The sequence below is a fragment of the Rattus rattus genome, chromosome 15 (assembly GCF_011064425.1).
Source record: "Rattus rattus isolate New Zealand chromosome 15, Rrattus_CSIRO_v1, whole genome shotgun sequence".
Classification (NCBI taxonomy): domain Eukaryota; kingdom Metazoa; phylum Chordata; class Mammalia; order Rodentia; family Muridae; genus Rattus; species Rattus rattus.
Window position 1 is genome coordinate 54268547 of NC_046168.1, and position 20737 is coordinate 54289283.

Here is a 20737-nt window from a genome sequence, read left to right on the forward strand (position 1 = left end):
TGTGAATATATACCTTTACAGTCTGAGAGGTTAAATTTCTCTACCCTGTCTTCAAGCACTGATATTCTGTCGTCTCCATCGCCCACTCCTTTGCTGAAGCTTTCCGTAGAGTTTTTCATTTGCTTTATTTCATTTTTCATTTCCAATATCCCACTGGGCTTTTCTTCAGTACTTCTCTCTCTACTGACTTCCACTCTCATGATATACTAATTATGCTCGTCTAATGTTCCTTACTGGGACTGAAGCACTTACCTGTGTTTGGTCACTGGTTGAATTCTTTTTAAATTGCCCTGATTCTTTCTGCAAAAGTGTTTTTAACGTTCAATAAGGACTATGTTTCAGTAGGGCCAAGTTGTCATTTTTCTCTACTACACTGGTGACTAGGACACCAGGCTCAATCCCCAAGACCCCCCTGAAACTAGTATACTGTCTTCAAAATGGCTACTATCAGAGGGTATGCTTGCTATGAAAATACAGTAATCATCAAAGGGGGGAAAAAAAACCTTGAAAATCAATCATTTTAGGAAGTACAGGAGCGCTCGGACACCACTGTGTGGGATAATATGTCAACTACCACGGAAAGTGGGAGAAAGAGCCTAAGACCGATTGATGATCGGTACCTGATTATGGAGGCTAAGTATGAATAGGAGAGGGGATGCGTCAGTTTGGGCTGCTGGTAAAACGGAAAGACATTCAGATAAGCTACAACCATCCCAGTTCTCAGGAGGCTGACACGGAGAGACCCTACAAACCAGGGCAAGCCTGTGTTCCTTGGAAAGGGAAAATGAGAAAGAAAAGAGAGAGGTGGAGGACACAAGCAAAAGAGACCAAAGCTAAGTTGCTAAACCAGTGTTAATTTACCGTTCATATTCCCTGGTGTTAAATACGCAAGAATAAAGAGAGAGGGGCGAGCTGAGTGCAGGCTGGAGCTGAAGCTGCTTGCTCATCTCCGTGCTTCTTACTTGGGCTCCCAGAGGACTGTGACACCCTATGCATTCCTCTGTAAGGTTGGGTCACGGATGCTGGTTATACCCCTGGGTGATCCTTTAGGAGTCCAGTTGTCAATGATGCCCCCCAACCCGTGTAATCCTTCCCGACGTCCAGTTTGCTACCTGGAACATGCCCTTACAGACTCTGCTCCAACCAGGTCTCCATCCCATCAAATACTTCATAGTTCCAATCAAAGTTTCTTCCTACAAGTCTAGCGGCATTCTGGCCAGGTCTCAACAGATAGCCCCATGACACTAGCTCTGAGTTTTCTAAGAGCAAGACCTAAGAGGTCTCAGCCACCATCACCACGGAGTCAACAGTGGTCTTTTTAGAATGGTGTCTCACACGACGTCCTAGTGATGGAAAGAGTTTTCCTGGAGCCTCCCCTCCCTCCTCCCTCTGCCAGGGTTTCTCTACATCCCTCATCTGACCTCTCCCCATCTCTCTGACACCACTGACACACAGAGGAAGATTTTGAATGCTTATCACTGAAAGTTCAAGTACCTTCTGAGCCTCGCTGTGCTAAAACACAATTCTTATCACCACTGGATTCTTATTCCTCTCCCTGGAAGTGGAATAGTTCCTCAAACCAAACCAATTCCCTAGGGTTTCGTCTCCTGCTTCGGGAAGTCCCCTGACTTGCTTTGGTATCAAAACTGACGGTAAACCAAGCCATCAGCACTTCAAAAGCCGCCATCCAGCTTCCCCTGTGTGAGGCCTACAGAACCCAGCAGAGCACCCCCTCTCCTGTCCTCCGCCTTCCTCCCCACACACTTCTGAAGGGTTCTTGAGAACCCCTGTGGTTTCCATGAGGCGGCAGGCCCTCTAGCATTCAGGCAACAGTGAGCAGAATCCCCCCCCACACGCCCCCAAGCAAGCACTGTGGTCTACTCTGAACTAGAGGGGAAGCTTTGCTGAAGTGAAACTCCAGCATCATACTCTTTATAACCATGGGAACCACCACTGACACACAGAGGACGACCTCAAGCACAGGGGAAGTGGTGGACTTCTGAGGCTACAGACAAGGGAGGAACCACCAGGACGTTGCAGAAATCCCCTTTGATGGAAAGACCTTTCCCTACAGCATTGCCCACCCAGTGTTTCCTCTTAACCTGTCCATCAACTTATCTTTTTAAAGATTTATTTCTTTTACTTCATATGTATGGGTGTTTTGCCTGCGTGTATATCTGTGCACTGTGTGTGCACAGGGCATGAGGAGGCCAAAAGAAAAGGCCATTAGATCATCTGGAACTGGAGTTATGGATGGTTGTGAACAGTCATGTGGTTGCTGGGGATGGAACCTTGGGCCTCTGCAAGGGCTATAAGTACTCTTAACCTCTGAGCCATCTCTCCAGCCCCTATGTCATTATTTCTGGAATATTTATTATATGCCGGGCATCTGCTGGATGCCAGGATCACCGAATGACTGCAATAAAAGAGTGGCTTAGTGGAGCTGGTGGGCGTATGCATCAATACTCCAGTTGACCTACAACAGGGCCGTGTGAAACATAAAAACAGGACAAATCACAGAAGAGGAGTCTTCCCCCTCTACTTTTACCTGCTAATTCACTCCTCCTATAGATATTAGTTCATATTAGCTATAAAACTTACCAGGTTTCACTATGAGATCGCTATCCGTACTTTACCTCCTTCTGGCTTTTCCTGCCTTTCCTTCTGCCTTCCGCCCTATTAGTCTCTCTACTCCCAGGTCTCATTTGTTTCTACGCATGAGAAAAAGCACACGTGTCTTTCTGTGTCACCTTCATTTCACTTAAATGTGACTGTGATCTCCAGTCTCAGCGATTTTCCTGAAAATCCAATACTCAACTACATATGCTTCTCCCCAAAGCCCTTCCCCCCTGCTCACTTTGGCCCCTCCCCCCCCCCGAATTTCCGAGACCAGGAATAATCCATGTGCCGGCTCTCCTTCAACAACTCATGGCCAGCATCATCAGACACAGCCTTTCCCATCAGCCTGAGGGTAGTCTCCAATGAGGAGGCTCCCAGGTCGGAGTGGGCGGCCAGAATGAAATCTTTTGTCCAAGTACCTGACATTGACCCATTTTTGCTCGTTTTACTATATATTCCCAAAATAGTGCTTCCATTGAGTTATTAATTTCTTTGGAAGACCTGGGCTCCCTCCTCAGAGATTTTACAGACGTTGAGTACAATGGCTTCCTTTTACTGAGGAGGAAACAGACACCTGGAAAGATACCTGCCCTCGTGTGTGCCCCTGCCAGTTACAAGGAAGCAGGATCAGATGAGGAAGAGGTTAGACTCTGCCCCAGTGTTCTTTCCTGTATAGGTCTCAGCTGCCTGTGCCATTTGCATAGTATGTGCTGTCTCCCTTTTAAAAAACAAAACAAGGGTTGGGGATTTAGCTCAGTGGTAGAGCGCTTGCCTAGCAAGCGCAAGGCCCTGGGTTCGGTTCCCAGCTCCGAGGGAAAAAAAAAGAAAAAAACAAAACAAAACCATGTCTGACTCTAGTCCCCGTTGTCTCAGGTTGTACTCTTCTTTGTAAGAGGGTCACTACAGATGTGATTAGCTAAGATGGGGGCACCCTTGATCAGGAGGGTCACTTCCTCCTAATCCGTCAGAGCAGGTATCCCTGAGGGAAGATAACTCGAAGACACAAGTCATAGACCTCCCTGTGGTAATGAAGCAGGATGGCTAGAAACTATGGAACTGAAAGCCAGGACACATCAGAGACTCTTAGTGGCACCGGATACTATACAAACCACATCCTCTCTAGATCCTCCAAGACAGCAAGGTCCTGTTCCCACACCTCCCACAGCATTTCACTTTCTGGTGTCTCAAGAGGTCCTACCTTCCTCTTACCACTTGGATCTGCTTACCTCAAGACTGCCTGTCCTCCACAGTGGTCAGAACCACCTTGTTCTGCCAGAGCCCTGCAAGGATCCCCTCTTCCACGAAGCTCCCAAAGAGAGCTCTGTTGGCCCAGTAGGCGGTCGTTAGTCTACTTCTTCAGGGTTACTGACACCGTGCTCCCTAGTGTGCCTCGTGGCTTGCTGCATCTCTGTCTGCTGTTTTGTTTACAAATCTTACTTTCCAGATTGGTTCTCAGGGGCTTTAGGACGGTACTGATGGAGAAGAGACTTGAAATGACAGAACTGGTGTCGTAAAGGATCTTCCTCACAGGTGTGCTTGGGAAGCATTAAGTCACCCAAAGTAGACTTTAGGAAGGGAGCACTGGCTCCAAAGTACACGAAAGAGAGGAAGGACGCTGTCCCGGCCTGTTTGAGGTAGGTGAGATTTAGGATGTTAAGGCTGCTAGTGTTTGTCTACGAAGACTGATGGACAGTTAGACTCTATTCCCAGAACAAGTGGAGAGGGTCCCAAGTACAAATGGCCCTGAGGCTCATCTCAGTGTCAAAGAACATGACTCTAAGGGCAGCTTAGAGCAGGAGGTAGCACAGGGTTAGAGCCACCATAAACGCCTGGCCTGCCATTAATTCCCCATTTGCGCTCATGCAAAAAAAAATTAATTAATTAATTAATTAATTAAAAAACTTAAATCTCCCAAGTGGGCAAGATGGCCCTGTAACAACTACTGGAAAAGTACAACACTGATGTACTCAAGAAATAGTTCTGAGTCAAGCGATGGTGGCCCATGCCTTCAATCCCAGCTCTTGGGAGGCAGAGACAGGTGGGCCTCTGTGACTTCCAGGCCAGCCTGGTCTACAGGACAGGCAGTTACACAGAGAAACTCTGTCTTGAAAAAAAAAACCAAAATAATTATAACAATAATAATAACAAGAACAACAACAACAACCCTGGCGATGTCTTTGCTATGTTAATCTCCCATCTGCACTGGCCAGTCTTGCAGTCTCCTGTGTCTGTTCAAATTGTTCAAAGTGGAACCTAGGGGCTGGACCTGAAATAAACCTCAAGGTGACAGCCTATGAGGCGTGCACAAGCCTGAGGTGTAGTATATAAGTTACTAAAACCATCTATTCCTGGACAGCTCCTCTACAGACATTAGCCAGAGCGGCACACGTGCTGTGCTTTAAAAAACAAAAAACAAAAAAAAGCTTTTGTTTTCCATTTATTAATCTTTGAATGTTCAGAGTGATTTCTCACTAAGAAGGCAAATGAACATTAACTCTAGAATAGTATCAGACTCTTCTCGGGGTTGTTTCACACCCTGGAGCAGAGGGTCTTCAGAATCGCTAAACCCAGCCAGACCAACAAATGGGAAGGGGATGAAATGACTGCAGGGTGGAGTGTCTCGAGGCAAGCCTGACATCTGAGTTCAAGCCCAGACACCAGAAAGTGAGGAGCTTTGGGAGAGGTGGGGACAGGACCTTGCTGTCTTGGAGGATCTAGGGAGAATATGGTTTGTGTAGCATCCGGTGTCACTAAAAGTCTCTGATGTGTCCTGGCTTTCAGTTCCATAGTTTCCCGCTTTATCACCACAGGGAGCTCTTGACTTGTGTCTTCGCATTATCTTCCCACAGGGACACCTGCTCTGACGGATTAGGACGTGACCCTGATCAGGGTCAACTGATCAGTTGATCAACTGTGCCCTCCTGCAAAGGCGGAAGGAGAGACCCAACTGCACAAAGTTGTCCTCCGACTTCCACATCATGTACCCCACGATGCAACAAGGTAAACATCGGGAAGAGGAGTGGCCCACTTGGGCACACGCACACCCACAGAGTAACAAGAAATAACTTGTCTACAAAAGGAAGGAAAGAGAAATCAGTTGGTTCCTGGCCTGGGGTAGGGGTGAGCTGACTCAGAGGGCCCGAGCATCCTACCTTTCTTTCAAAAACTCTTCAAACTCCTTGCAGTTCTTGCGGCCATTGTTCAGATGCTGGATGATGCTGTCGTAGCCGACGGTGCTGAGAATGTCCGTGCTCTGTTGAGATAAACGACGTGGCGTCAGGCCGAGGAGAAGCATGAAGGACAGGTGAAGGACAGGCCACAGTGGGACTTCACTGGTTCGCTTTTACAAAGACGCGTGACCCCGGAGAATACAGAAAAGAAGTCGAGATAAGCATCTGGGAAGAGCACTTCAAACGATGAAGCTGAAGGCCACGGAACGGGAGGGACAAGACAGAGGGGTAAGAGACATAAGGATATTCTCTGCTTCTATCCATTTGCCTGGAAAATCCATGATGTCCTCACTTTTCAATGTCATCCTGGGTGAGGTAACTCAGACCCAAAAGGACATGCCTGGTGTGTACTCACTGATCAGTGGATAGTAGCCAAAAGGTAACAGAATATCCACGATACAACCCGCAGACAGAAAGAAGTGTAACACGCAGAAAGGCCCAACTGAGGATGCTTCAATCCCACTTAGAAGGGAGGAAAGGTGGGGTTTGCAACCCCAATAAAAACAACAATACCAACCAAACCAGAGCTCCCAGGGACTAAACCACCATCCAAAGAGTACACATGGACAGACCCATGGCTCCAAGCTGCATATGTAGCAGAGGATGGCCTTGTTGGGCACCAATGGGAGGAGAAGCCCTTGGTCCTGCCAAGACTGGACTCCACCCCCCACCCAGTGTGGGGGAATGTCAGGGCAAGGGGACAGGAAGGGGTGGGTGGGAAGGGGGAACACTCTCATAGAAGAAGAGGGAGGAGGGATGGGATAGGGGGTTTATGGACAGGAAACCGGAAAAGCGGATAACATTTGAAATGTAAATAAAAAATAGAAAAAATACAAAGAAAAAAAAAGAAGGGGGGAAGGAAATAATCACAGGAGGCAGAGGGAGGGAGGACCCTGGGTGGAAGAAGGGAAGGAGAGGGGAAAAGAAAATCAGGATCAGTATGGGAGGAAGGAGCAGAAACCCAGAGGGCCGAGGGAATGAATAGATAAGCAGCATTGGGGGAAGATGTGGAGACCCTGTAGAAAGGACAAGAGACCTGGAAGGTAAAGAAACTCTCAGGACTCAAGGGGTGTGACCTTAGCCACAACACTGGGGCAAGGAAACTCAAAGAGTCCACCTCCAGTAGACAGACCAGACCTCAAGCAGAGGGACGGGGTTACTAACCCACAGTCAAAATTTCTGACCCAGAACTGTTCCTGTCTGAAAGAACTGCATGAACGAAAAAGGAGGAGAGACTGAGGGGAAGGTGATCCAATGACCAGCCCAACATGGGATCCATCTCACTGGGGAGAGGGGTGGGCCACCAAAGCCTGACACTACTATGCTATGGTGTGCTTACAGACAGGAGCCTGACGTGGCTGTCCTCCGAGAGGTCCTACCAGCGGCTGACTGAGACAGACGCAGATACTTACCCCGACCATTGGACTGAAGTCGGGGACCCCTATGGTTGAATTAGGGGAAGAATCGAAGAAGCTGAATGGTAGGGCAACCCCATAGGAAAAACAGCAGTGTTAACTAACACAGACTCCAGGGAGCTCCCAGAGACTGAGCCACCAACCAGTAGCATACATGGGCCATTACAAGGACAAATATAGCCGAGGTCTGCCTGGTCTGGTTTCAGTAAGAGAAGATGCATTTTAACCCTTGAGAGCCTTGAGGCCCCAGGGAAGGGGGAGGTCTGGTGGGAGAAGCTCCCTTTTGGAGGCAATGGGAAGGAGGAATGGGATGAGAAACTGTGGGAGGGGGCACTGAGGGGAGATAACGGCTGGAATGTAAATAAATAAAATAATAATTTAAAGAGAGAGAGGGGAATAAGGTGTACTCAAGCCCCTTTCTCTGGGTCCACTCACACCTAAGTCAGGCCAAGAGAGACAGCAGGAGTTCCCACTCTAGACCCTAGCTAGCTGTGTGCCTGTTCACTTTGCTTGGCAGGAGCTGCCTCAGGCTACAGGCCCATTTAATCAGGATCTTCACAGCATCAGCTCACCCTTAAACCTGACACCAGAGGCCCTGACGTCTCCTACAGCCAGTTAGTGCTCTTGAAGGACTGTGGGGTATCTGTGAGAGGCCAGCAGGCAAGAAGAGCAAGGTCACAAACCAGAATGAAAGAAAAGTGGCCAATGGCCTGGTAGATTAGGAATGGGAGCCTGGGCCAGCGCCTGGGCCCACACATGGTTGCACCAGTTGGAGAAAATATTTAATTTTTAATTAGCAATTTCACTACCACCTCTTTAATGCGGTGTTTAGATTACTGTTTTCAACCCAAAGCTAGTCAATCTCTCAATTCTCACTCTTTCTGGGAGTCTCCTTGGGGTAGCCCAGTTCCCTCTTGTGAGTTCTTTTTTTTTTTTTTTCCGGAGCTGGGGACCGAACCCAGGGCCTTGCTCATGCTAGGCAAGCGCTCTACCACTGAGCTAAATCCCCAACCCCTTGTGAGTTCTTTTAATCTGGCATTTTGTACTCACAGAGATGGCCTTTCTGTCCCCACTCTGCTGAATGTTGGAACAGAATACTGTCTCCACCCCTGAGCCCCTCGCAGAAATGTCTCCCTTGATGTAATACACCTCACAAGCCCACAGCAGAAACTCCAGGATGAGCTCTCTCCTGAAACCCCCTTTGAATGCATAAGATCTGAACAATGAAGCCAAGCCTCCAGGGACATGAACAAAGAAAAACAAAGGGTCATTGTCAGCTTCCTTTGTAAGCAGAAGTCTCTATTCCCACTCATTAAGAATGCTTGACTTCTCTCAGTTATGATATCTAGGAGGTGGTTTCCTTTTTCTTAATTAAAGGTACAGATAGTTTAGGTCTGGTGGGGCAAGGAATCTAGAACAGAGTTTCCCCAAAAACACAGACATCCCAACTTCCGGTCCTTACAAAAAAAAAAAAAAAAAATAGAACAGCTGCCCAGTCACTCAGGATCAGGAAGAAAGGAAACCAAGTAAGAAGCTACTCAGAAAAGAGGGTCACAGAGCATGAAAACTAACTGAATGCCAGAAGACTGGGAGGGATGCGCCCGAGACAAGACTCACAGCCCCAAGGGAACCAAGGGACACTGCTGGAGAGTTCAGTGGGCAAAATGCTGGCCACAAAAATGGGGAAGAACTGAGTTCAATCCACAGCACCACACAGAAGTCAGGTGGAGTAACATGTACTCATAATCCCAGCCCTGGAGAGGCAAAGACAAGCAGATCCCCAGAGCCTGCAGACTAGCAAGCCCAAACTATCCTTAGGGGCCACAGGAGACTGTCCCAGTGAGCCACTGTCTCAACAACACAAGGTGCACAGCTCCTGAGGGAAACTGCCAGAGGCTGGCCTCTCACATCTATATACACATGTACCTGCCCATTCACAAAAAGGGAAGGTGGGAGGGAGGGAGAGAGCAAGGGAGGGACTATTAGCATATACTGTTTGGTGCGCAGTATCATCTCTTTTTTTCCTTTGAGAATGGGTCTCATGAAACTCAGATCAATCTGACTTACTTTATAGCCAAGTACAGCCCTCGACTTCTAATCCTTCTAACTCAGCGTCCCAAGAGCTGGAGTTACAGCCATTACACCTGGTACTGGGGATCAAATCTAGGACTGGTGCATGCTAGAGAAACACTACCAACTGAACTATATCCCAAGCCCTAGTTATTATACTGTCTAATAAAATGGTCAATTCATTGTAGCTCATTTGGATTATACACAAGCATTGTCATTCATATGAATAACTTTTGACACACATTTAATGTCACACCAACCACCCACAAAATACTAACAAACCTATAAGGCCAACCTGAGACTGTGTACTTGCAGTCAGCAAGTCTTCCATTCCAGGGAATCAGTAAAAATCATATGCATAAGACAAACAAAAGTTAAAGATGAAGACAGTCTATAACACGGCCGTATGAAGAACATGTGTGATTAATACAGTAGAGAAAAGGCAGGTCATAAGAGAAAGGTAGGCAGGTGGGATGGGGTCCTGCCATATTCCCCAGGCTGGCCTGAAACTGACAAGCCTCCTAACTTAGCCTATCAGGTGTCAGAATTACAGGTGTCTGTCACCACTGCTGGCCAAGAAATGGGATTTAAATTGAGTCCTTTAAAATAACCAGGTTCCATGTGAAAAAAAATATAAATGCATCTCAAATGAAAATATCAGAATTTATGAGATGGGGCTCAACTGACAGGTTGCTTGTGTAGCTAGCTTGCAAAAGGCTGGTTTCAGTCCACAGTATTCCAGAAACTATGCAAGGCGGCACATAGCTGTATTCCCAGCACTCTGGAAGAAGAACCAAGAGTTCAAGGTCAGCTTTGGCTATATTGTGTGTTAGAAGCCAGGCTGGAGTACAGCAGACCTCATCCAGATAGATAGATAGATAGATAGATAGATAGATAGATAGATAGATAGATAGATAGATAGATAGACAGACAGACAGACAGATAGATAGACAGACAGATACATAGATGCATTGATACATAGATACCTACATAGATACATGGATAGATACATAGATACATAGATACATAGACAGACAGACAATAGAAGTGAACAAAAGAAAAAGAGAGAGGTAGTCTTAAGAGCTCTGACCTAAGCTTTTACTTTAAGTAGCTTGAGAAAATAGCTAGATAAATTTACTAAAGCTAGCTTTTCTGTCACCTGCTGTGAGCAGCCTCTTATCCCACACCTGGGATTAAAGTAAAAGCATACTTACATTACGTAATTGTGCTTTTAAAGAAATCAAAACTCTCACTGCAGTTTATCCCAGAGTAGTTTATATTTTTGTGGCTTTAATATTTAATAAAAAGAGCTAGAAAAATTTAGTGGTAGAAAAAAATTAAAATAGTGGAATGAAATAAAGATAAACAATAGAGAACACTGATTAAACCAAGTTGTCCTTTGAACAGTTAAATAAAATTGATAGGGGTTGGGGATTTAGCTCAGTGGTAGAGCGCTTGCCTAGCAAGCGCAAGGCCCTGGGTTCGGTCCCCAGCTCCGAAGAAAAGAAAAAAAAATCGATAAGACAGGGGAGAATAAAATATAAATTGCCAATATCAGAATGAAAGTGTAAGCATCAATACAGATTTCAATCAATGCAGATTCTACAGATGTTATAAAGTAAACCTAGCAGGTGTGGTAGCACACGTCTGTAATTCCAGCACTTAAGCAGCTGAGGCAATGAAATTCAAGTTCAAAGCCAGCCTGAATGACATAGTGAAATATTATCCACCCCCTCAAAAGAAAAAAAAGCAAAAACAGAAGATGGGGCTGGAGAGATTTCTCAACAGTTGAGAGATCATGATGTCTTCACAGAACAAAAGTTCAGTTCCCAGTACCTGCACCGAGCAGCTCACAGGTCATTCCTGGAACTCTCAGTCCAAGAGAATCGAGCCAACCTGTTGTCTCTGAAATCCCAGCATTTATGTGCATGTACCTACCCACAGGCATACATACAGATACATATACATATTTAAAGATAATTTTTTACTAGAAAAAAAAAGAAGGAAACATCATGAAGTCTTTTAAAAACACAAGAAGCAGATCTCTGAGTAGCTCTACATCTTCACAGAAACATAAAACTTAAAGCACTCTCACCATGGAAGAAAATTGACCCGAAGCAGGGTATAGTGGTACACGCCTTTTATCCCAGGACTCCAGAGAAAGAGGCAGTGAGTCTCTGTGAGTTTGAGGCCAGCCTGGCCTACATAGTAAGTTCCAGGGCAGCACAGAGAAACCCTGTCTCCAAAAAAGAAAGAAGGAAGGAAGGGAAAGGAAGAAAGAGAAATAGAGAGGAAGAAGGAGAGGAGACAAGGAAAGGAGAGATTTTTAAAGATCACTTACAGTGATAAAAAAATATAAACTACTCTGGAATAAACTGTAGTGAGAGTTATGATTTCTTTAAAAGCACAATTATGTAATGTAAGTATGCTTTTGCTTTAATCCCAGGTATGGGTTAAGAGGTTGCTTCACAGCAGGTAATTATGGTCTGCCCCATGTACTAGCAGGGGCGTGATTTTAGTCATCTGCAGATAGTTTAATTCTGGATGCTCTGGAGTGGGTATAAATGCCAGAGCCCTGAGAGGGCCTGTGGTGGCTGCTGCTCCCCTTGCTGCTGTTGGTTCATCCTGCTGCTGTGTTTGCTGCTGCACTGGCTGTTGCTAAATTGCTGGTTTGCTGGACTGCTGGATATTATGTGAAGGAAGGTTGGACTTGACCCCCAAAAATCCAAGGTCCTTTTTTTTTCTTTTTTTCAGAGCTGGGGACCGAACCCAGGGCCTTGCGCTTGCTAGGCAAGTGCTCTACCACTGAGCTAAATCCCCAACCCCATAAATCCAAGGTCCTTAATCAGCAGAAGTAACTTATAGAGGCTATGCCCCCTTTCCCCTCTAACTTTTCTCTCCTACCTAGTGTTGAGGTGTCGAAGGGATCAGGGTGGAATATTGAAATAGTAATATATATCAATCGACACTGAAGTTGTTGCAAAACCTCATTACTGGAAACCACAGAAAAAGCATTGCTGAAAGAAATGTAAGAAGTCCCAAACAAAGGAAGCCATTTTTCCAGGGACATACCTAAAGACTATACATGGACATGGACTCTGTCATACTAAATATCCTAGTAAGAGCACCAGTGGAAGTTTTTAAAACCCCCAGTGAACTAGACTTTGGGAGAGGGTCTCCCAATGTTTGCCCAAAACCAGGAAAGGGAATAACACTCGAAATGTATATAAAAAATACTCAAGTTAATTAAAAAAAAAAAAAAAAAAGCTGGGGTTGGGGGTTTAGCTCAGTGGTAGGGCGCTTGCCTAGGAAGCGCAAGGCCCTGGGTTCGGGCCCCAGCTCCGGAAAAAAAAAAAAAAAAAAAAAAAAAAAAAAAAAGCTGATTTTCTCCCAATCACCCTACAGATTCAACCTATTTCTATCAGAATCCCCGAATCCTCTACAGTGACTAACTGCCCTGTGGACTAAAATTCCTGAAGAGTTACAAAGGACCTGGACTAGGCACAAAAGAAGAGCACAAGTATCAATTATTGAGCTGCTTTGTTTTAAAAACACAGCCAGCACCAGGCGTGGGCAGCTTGCTACTGTAACCCAGCACTGGGAAGGCAGAGGCAGGAGGCTCAGTTCAAGAAGAGCCTTGAGAGCACAGCAAGCCGAAAGCCTGCCTGAGCTGCCTGAGACTCTGTCTGACTTGAAAGCCGGAAGGTTCCTACCACCTGACTTGAGAACTTTCCATGAAGTTCTGTGAAGTATGATATTCAGATCTGCTCAGTAGAACCCCACTGATAAACAAGTAGGAGACAGGACAGAAATAGAGACTCATTTGTCTACCACCAACTGACTTTCAGCAAAGGGGCCGAAGCGTTTTAACTCTTCTGAACAGATGTTCCTGGAACAAGTGTGTAAACTTGGATGGGGGAAGGTCTGCCTCCATCTACCGTACACAAAAGTCAATCTGAAGTGAACATGCATTTAAATGTAGAGCTAAAAAATGTAATGTTTTTACAGGGAAACATAGGAAATTATCTTTAAGAACTTGAGGGCTGGAGAGATTGAGTGGTTAAGAGCGCTGACTGCTCTTCCAGAGGTCCTGAGTTCAATTCCCAGCAACCACATGGTGGCTCACGACCATCTGTAATGGGATCCGATGCCCTCTACTAGTGTGTCTGAAGACAGCTACAGTGTATAATAAGCAAATAAATCTTTAAAAAATAGAAAGAAAGAAAGAAAGGAGGGAAGGAAGGAAGGAAGGAAGGAAGGAAGAAAGAAAGAAAGAAAGAAAGAAAGAAAGAAAGAAAGAAAGAAAGAAAGAAAGAAAGAAAGAAAGAAAGAAAACTTGAGGTCACCAAAAAGGAGCCATGGTGGGCTGGGGAATGACAGTCTATAGAGCACTTGCCTTGAAAGCATGAGGACCTGAGCTTGATCCCCAGACCCACATAAAAAAAACCCCAGGTGTCCACCAACCAAGGAACATGCACAGGCTGGACCTAGGCCTCCCTGCATGTATATAGCACATGTGCAGCTTGGCCCTCAAGTGGTCCTGAACAACTGGAGCGGGGGCTATCCCAAAAGCTTGTGCCCGTATGTGGGATACGTTCTTCTAGTTGGGCTGCCTTGTTTGGCCTCAGTTGGGGGGAAGCACCTAGCTTCACAGAGACTTGAAGTGAGGGGAGGGTCAAGGGGGGGGGACCGACCCACTCAGAGGAGATAGTGAGGAGGGATGGGAAAGGATTGTAAGAGAGGTGACTGGGAAGGGGACAGTGAGTGGGATATAAAGTGAACAGTAAAACAATAATAAATTTAAATTTTAAAAAATGCCAGGTCTGGTAGCTCACTTGTAGCCAGCACTGTGGAGGCAGAGAAATAAAGGATCCCTGAGATTCACTGGCCAGCAAACCGAGCCTAGTTAGTGAGCTCCAGGCCAGGAGAGCCCCAACCTCAAAGGGAGTATATGGCGTTCTAAGGATGACACCAAAGGTTGTTCTTTGGTCTCCGTGTGTGCATACATGTACACCTGTACCCTCACATGCATGAATATGCAAACATACACACATACAGTTTTAAAAGGAACTATAGTGGTTTTGGGAAGAGTTGACACATTGAAGGATGGTATGGCCATAGGCAGACTTCACAAATCTTCAGGGAAAATAATTCCTAAAGTTAATGGCTAGAGAGTTAACGCAGTGGCAGTGCACTTAGCATGTATAAGGTCCCAGGCTTACACCACCAAAAAATAAGGGTAAGTTGCCCTGTGTCTGTTCACATTCCCTGTTAGCAGTTCCTTCTATCCTGTTCCCTAGTCTCCAGGGTTTCCCCCATCATTTAAGACTTGGAGCATACAGACCAGCAAGATAGCTCATGGGTAAAGGCACTTCCATCAAACACGACGGTCTGACCTCCACATGCATGGCAGTCATGTGTATACGTGCACTAAATAAATAAATATTTTCATTTAAGGATTAATTTTTTAATTAAAAAATATACTGGTTAGCCTCAATAAAGAAGATGTAATTTGATATACCAAAGCTGCTTGATACCCATGGGAGGCCTCCCCTCTTCTGAAAAAGGGAGGAAGAATGGAGGGGAGTAGGGGAGAGGAACAGACTGGGAAGAGAGGAGAGAGGAAGCTACAGTCGAAATACAAAGTAAATAAATAGCTTAATTGTTAAAATGAGTAAAAATAAAATGCTGTTAATGTGGTTTGGTCAGCAGAGCGCTTGCCGATCATGCAGAGTCCTGGATATGATCCCCAGCACCCCGTAAAACCAGGCACGGCCAGCCTGTCTGTGCTCCTGTAACCAGGCACGGCCAGCACGTCTGAGCTCCTGGCACTTGAGGAAGAAGCCAGAGGAACAGGAACTCAAGGTCACCCTCAGCTGTGTAGCCAGTCTAGACAATATGATACCTTGACTCAAAATATAAATATACGACTGACTGACAGACAGAACCTTATTTCATGGATGGACCACAGTTTATGGATGGACCACAGTTTATGATGTACTTTCCTATGTATGAACATATATATATATATGTGTGTGTGTGTGTGTGTGTGTGTGTGTGTGTGTGTGTATTCTGCTTCCTAATTTTTATAATGAAAACAGTTTCTAGTGTTTTACAACTTTACCTTGAAAAGACTGATTTCTGGGTGGTCCTATTCATTTTTTTAAAAGATTTATTTATTTATTTTTCATGTATACGAACGAGTACACTGTTGCTGTCTTCAGACACACGAGAAGAGGGCATCAGATTCCATTACAGATGGTTGTGAGCCACCATGTGGTTGCTGGGAATTGAACTCAGGACCTCTGGAAGAGCAGTCTGTGCTCTTAACCACTGAGCCATCTCTCCAGCCTGGCCCTACTCATTTTTATTTGTTTGCTATGAGGTGTGTGCGTGCATGCACACGTGTGGGTGTGAAAGACCTGTGTGAGTATTGTCACACTCCACAATAATGTGCTTGTTTCAGTCAGAGAAGCACTTCCACAAATGCTGTTCCCTCCTTCCACAGTCAGTGGGTTCACAGGTTTACCATTCTCCCGACCAATCCCACTGGCCTCACGTTCAGTTTTAGCCTTGAGCCTTCGGTCTCTAGAGTATGCTGAGGTGACAGATGTGCACCACTACACATAACTCTGGTCATTGTGTTGTATAAGTGGGCAGTGGGCAGTGCGTGTGTGTGTGTGTGTGTGTGTGTGTGTGTGTGTGTGTGTGTGTGTATTGCGTGCACGCAAGTGTATGAAGGTTCTCAGGGCCCAGAGACAGATGTCAGGTGCTTGCTCAGTCACTCTGACTTCTGTTTGTTTTGTTTTTTGTGACACAGGTCCTACTATGTAACCCCTGACAATCCTAGAACTCTGTGCAGACCAGGCAGGTCTTGAACTCACAGAGACCTGTCTGTCTCTGTCTCCTGAGTGTTGGGATTACAGGTGTGTGCCACCCAGCTTGCCTTATTCATTTGAAAGAGGTTTCCTCACTGTACCCAGAGCTAGGCTGGTGGCCAGCAAGTCCAGGGAGCCTCATGTCTCTACCCATAACAGTGTTAGTATTACAAATATGCACATGACCACGCCTGGATTATTACATGGCTATTGGGGATTCGAACTCACGTCCTCATGTTTTTACATCTAGCACTCTTACCTGCTCACTCACCTGCCCAGCCCTGGCTCTGTATTTTAAATTACAGTTTTAAGTGGTTATTAGTAATATATATAAAGTTATTACAAACCTTTAAGCCCAGCACTGGGGAGGAAGAGGCTGGCAGATCGCTTTAAGTTCCAGACCAGCCTAGTGTCTGGTCTATAGACCAGCAAGAGGTACACAGGAAGACCCTGTCTCAAAACAAACAAACAAAGTTGTCAACTTACCATGTTGCCTCTGTGTGTGTGTGTGTGTGTGTGTGTGTGTGTGTGTTCTGCTCCTGGTGTTTTGATAACCTCTTGGTACAATTTCAAATGCTTTCCCTTCTGCATGGAGTGGGACATTGTAGGAAAGGTGTTATCCTGGGGTGAGGCAAGCATTCACAGGGCCCCAGAGCTGTGCTGACCTTTTTCCTTGAAGACTGCTAGAATGAAGCCTGGTTGCTGGAGGCCATCATGTTCATGTCAGGCACCTGCCTCAGGGTGTCATGAGCTGACACTTCAACAGAGCTATCAGAAGCAGCTGTTCCATGTTCGCCCACGTGGGGATGTCCCTGGCTGCACTCCCAGTGCCCTCTAACTGATCTCTCCATGGTTGCTCCCGTTTCAGCTACCTCATTACGCAGGCCCTAGGACTTGGTGTGGAGAATCCATATACTCTATTCTCTGCTTAGCCTGGATTGGACAACGTTCTTCCAACCTCGTCTGCGGATTCCCATCTGCCTCTCACACTGCAGAATCCCCCACAACCCCCAGCCCTTTCTGCTTCCTAATGCTGCCATGTAGCGTTTGCTATTTTAGTGTGGCTTGAGGACAGATGAGTGATAAACAAGGGCATTTACTTTCCCATTCAGGGCCTGAGGCAGAGAGAAGGGCCTCCCTCACATTATACAAGTAGCATGTGTATATTGCAGGAAGTTTAGACGGTACTTAAAAACGGTAAGATTGCTCTCAACGCTTAGTGCATATTCATATCCCCCACCGCCCCTCCTCTGAGAGACAGTGCCTCACTGTGTAGTCTACACTGATTCCAATTCTCAGTCTTCCTTTCTGCCGCAACCTCTGGAACGCCAGAACGTGCGCCACCACACCCGGCTTCCTCTGCCTTTCTTATGTGTTCGCGAGTAGCACAGTTATTTTCTCTGCTTCTATTTCTGCTTTACGATCCACTGATACCGACCTCTCCATTGACCTGCTGAGAGGAGGGACATTTAGATGTGTGGATGTCAAGAGTGGCTCTCACCCAGATAGAGCTGTCTAGGACCCAGGGAAAAGGGAACCAACAGCAGGGTTGTAACAGTGCTGCAGCAGGAACTGGGGTGGATGTTCTTTTCACCGTGTGTGACTACCTCGTGAGAGAAAGACGAGGGACACAGTCGCTATGTTGACACTGACTTTGTGGCTAGAAGAACCTGGTTGAAGACAGTAGTTGCCACATCCACTAAGGTTTCTCTGATAGTTCTCCAGCTGACAGAGACAAAAAAGCTCTGAGTGCATAACAAGCTGCGCTTATCCCACCCGTGTCTGCATTCAATATAGAAATGATTACGTCTTAAACACATTTCTTTACTCGCGTGGCTAGTCTTCAACAGTCTTGTTTTTGAATGTATCTTCAACCCATTTCATTGAAGAAGCACTTGACAAATTCAAAGCACGTTATCTCTGTATCCTTCCACTGTCTCCCACGGTCCAGGCCAGTCGGTCAGTCCATTGACAGAGGTATTTGCCCAAAGTCATGCGACTTGCAAACTGTAGACTTAGGGCTCAAATTCATGAGGTGTGGGTGTTTGTGTTTCACTTTTAGATCTTCAAATAAAAGGACTAAGAGTCAAAAGGTGGGTAGGATTCCTATGCTCAAATACGGAAAGTTAGGATTGGAGAGATAACTCCGTAGATAAAGGTCTTTCCACACCGGCGTGAGAGCCAGAGTTCTGGTTCTGGGACCCACATTAAAGACTGCATGGTGGCCTGGCTATAAACTGAGCTGGGGGGTGGGGGCGTGGAGGGGGCAGGGCAGGGGCGGGGATGGAGGAGGAGGCGGGGGTGGGGACAGGGACGGAGGCCGAGAATCCGTGGGATAAACTAGCTAGCCAGACTATACAAATAAGCAAGCTTTAGGGTCAGGGAGACTCTGGAAGAGTAAATAAAGCAAAAATCAATCCAGGAGGACATGTGACATCCATCTCTGCCCTTCACATTCATGTGCATGCGCACTGACACACATGCAGACATGCACATACGTACATACACATGCACAGAAAATAAATAAATAAATATAGAGCTGTGTGGCCAAGTAGCTCAGGCAGACTTCAGTCTGCTCCACAGTACAGATTGTTGACTCTCCGCTTTTTGTCCTATAAAATTAAGATGAGGATGAGCAAGATGGGTCAAGAGTAAAGGCACTTTTCCCCCAAGGACGACAACCTCAGGTCAACTCCTGGTTCTCCATGGCGGAAGGAGAGGAATGAGTCCGTAAGTTATCCTCTGATCTATCACATGGGTGCTGTGGTGCTCTTGTAAACACACACACACACACACACAATATCGTAAAATATAATGATGCTAATAATGATATCTATATTGTGAGATTATTCTAAGGCTTGAACATCACTGGTGGGCCATTTGTTAATGTTAATTGACATATTCCATCCATATTTGCAGAGTTAGATCCACTTGGATTTTAGACAAATAGGAAAGGAAGGTCAAGGTTGAAGGCACAGGGGAGTACGGGAATTCTCCAGTCCTTATCCCAAGTCTACGGTTGTCTTTTAGCCCTTAATAAGTAACTGAAGGACTCTGAGGACAGTAAAAGTCTTTGTGGTTGGAGCGGGCAGCAAGAATGTTGCTTCCTGTATCTCATTTCCCCCCCTGCTGTGCAGCATGGAAATGGCTCCATCACTCTGTTTGTGGAGCATGCTGTGGTCTTTGATGCAAAGCACTGCGCATCTGTGCCCTCAACACTCAGGCCTCACACAAACGCAGCCTTTGTATGAGGCACCAAGCACCTGGCTTCCCTGATGGGGAGTGAAGGGGGGAACTCTCTAGACTTCCAAAAGGAATCAATGCCAATTTGCATGTTTCTTGCCAAACTGGAGGTTTTAAAATGAAATGCAAACCGTGAAAAGTCTCCTCTGGTCTCTTCCTTCTTCCGGAGCCACCCTCCCCTCTCCCCATCCATCCTCCCGGGCAAGTTTCTAGTTTCTTCTTGAAAGCTCCTCCAGGCAGGACCCACATCCATTTGCTTTCTGTTTTTTGTTGTAGCAGATCCCCATGCACTGCAGCCCCTTGAAGGGGTAAACAGGCCTGGGGCGGGGGAATCTGCACAGCTGACAGATGCCTGGGGTGATGGGGGCCTAAGAAGTTCTTGGAGCTTGTGCCTGGGGATCCTCTGGGTGGTGGACATGACAGGTGCGGATTTCGGATGCCGCACGGAAGCGAACTGAGGATGCTCGGCTGTGTTCACAGCCCTGAGGGAGGCTCCACAAGATGCGTTCGCCTCTAGCTTGTTCTCTATGCCTCTGCCCACAGGTCACATGATAGGTGGAAGAGACATCAAGGGGCATGGAAGGAAGGGCTCAGAAACCTTGCAGCATAGTGCACGGCTGGCGAGGTCCTTGTGGTACCGGGCGTACGTCTCAAAGACTGACCAAAAGCTGGACTGAAAGACAGAGCAGGGAAGGGAGCTGAGGAGGGTGATAGTTGCCCACCCCTCCCCCCTCCGAGTGGGGGTGGGAACGCACTGGATGCCACGCAGCCTGTGCACAGAAAGGCTGTTTTCATTATTCTCTGGCTCACGCGCCGGCTCATGTGGCACACATGAGCTCACTGCTGGTTCTGGAAAGATTTTTGTCTTAAAAGTTTCTAAGTGGCTTCACGGTACAAGCTTTAACCCACCCGCTACTCCAGTGCTACTCCAGTCTTTTCTGTTGTATATTGCCAAGTCTTGCTTTCCGGGTTTCTGTGAGGGTTGCAGGGCACACGGGTCTCCTCTGAGAGAATTACTGATAACACAGACCTGCCTCCCTCTGCTCTCCAACCGTCCCTCGTGCCTCCTCTTCCTCCTCCCCCAGGGCTCAGGGCCAGACTAGTTCCTAAGGCTCAGTGTGCTCTCTGATCACGAGTCCTCTGAATCCTAATCTTGTTTTGACTTTTTTTTTCTTTTTTTTTTTCTCGGAGCTGGGGACCGAACCCAGGGCCTTGCGCTTGCTAGGCAAGGGCTCTACCACTGAGCTAAATCCCCAACCCCTTGACTTTTTTTTTTTTAAGG

At 46.5% G+C, this 20737-nt stretch overlaps 1 protein-coding gene across 1 annotated transcript in view; it reads right to left on the reverse strand.

The window, feature by feature from the left end:
* Positions 1 to 20737, reverse strand: part of Pstpip2 (proline-serine-threonine phosphatase interacting protein 2) — an 81556-nt gene that overhangs the window by 37788 nt on the left and 23031 nt on the right. The window contains exon 2 of the mRNA XM_032885974.1: positions 5772 to 5872. Within this exon, the coding sequence (XP_032741865.1) occupies positions 5772 to 5872 (101 nt within the window). The remainder of the gene's footprint in view (positions 1 to 5771; positions 5873 to 20737) is intronic.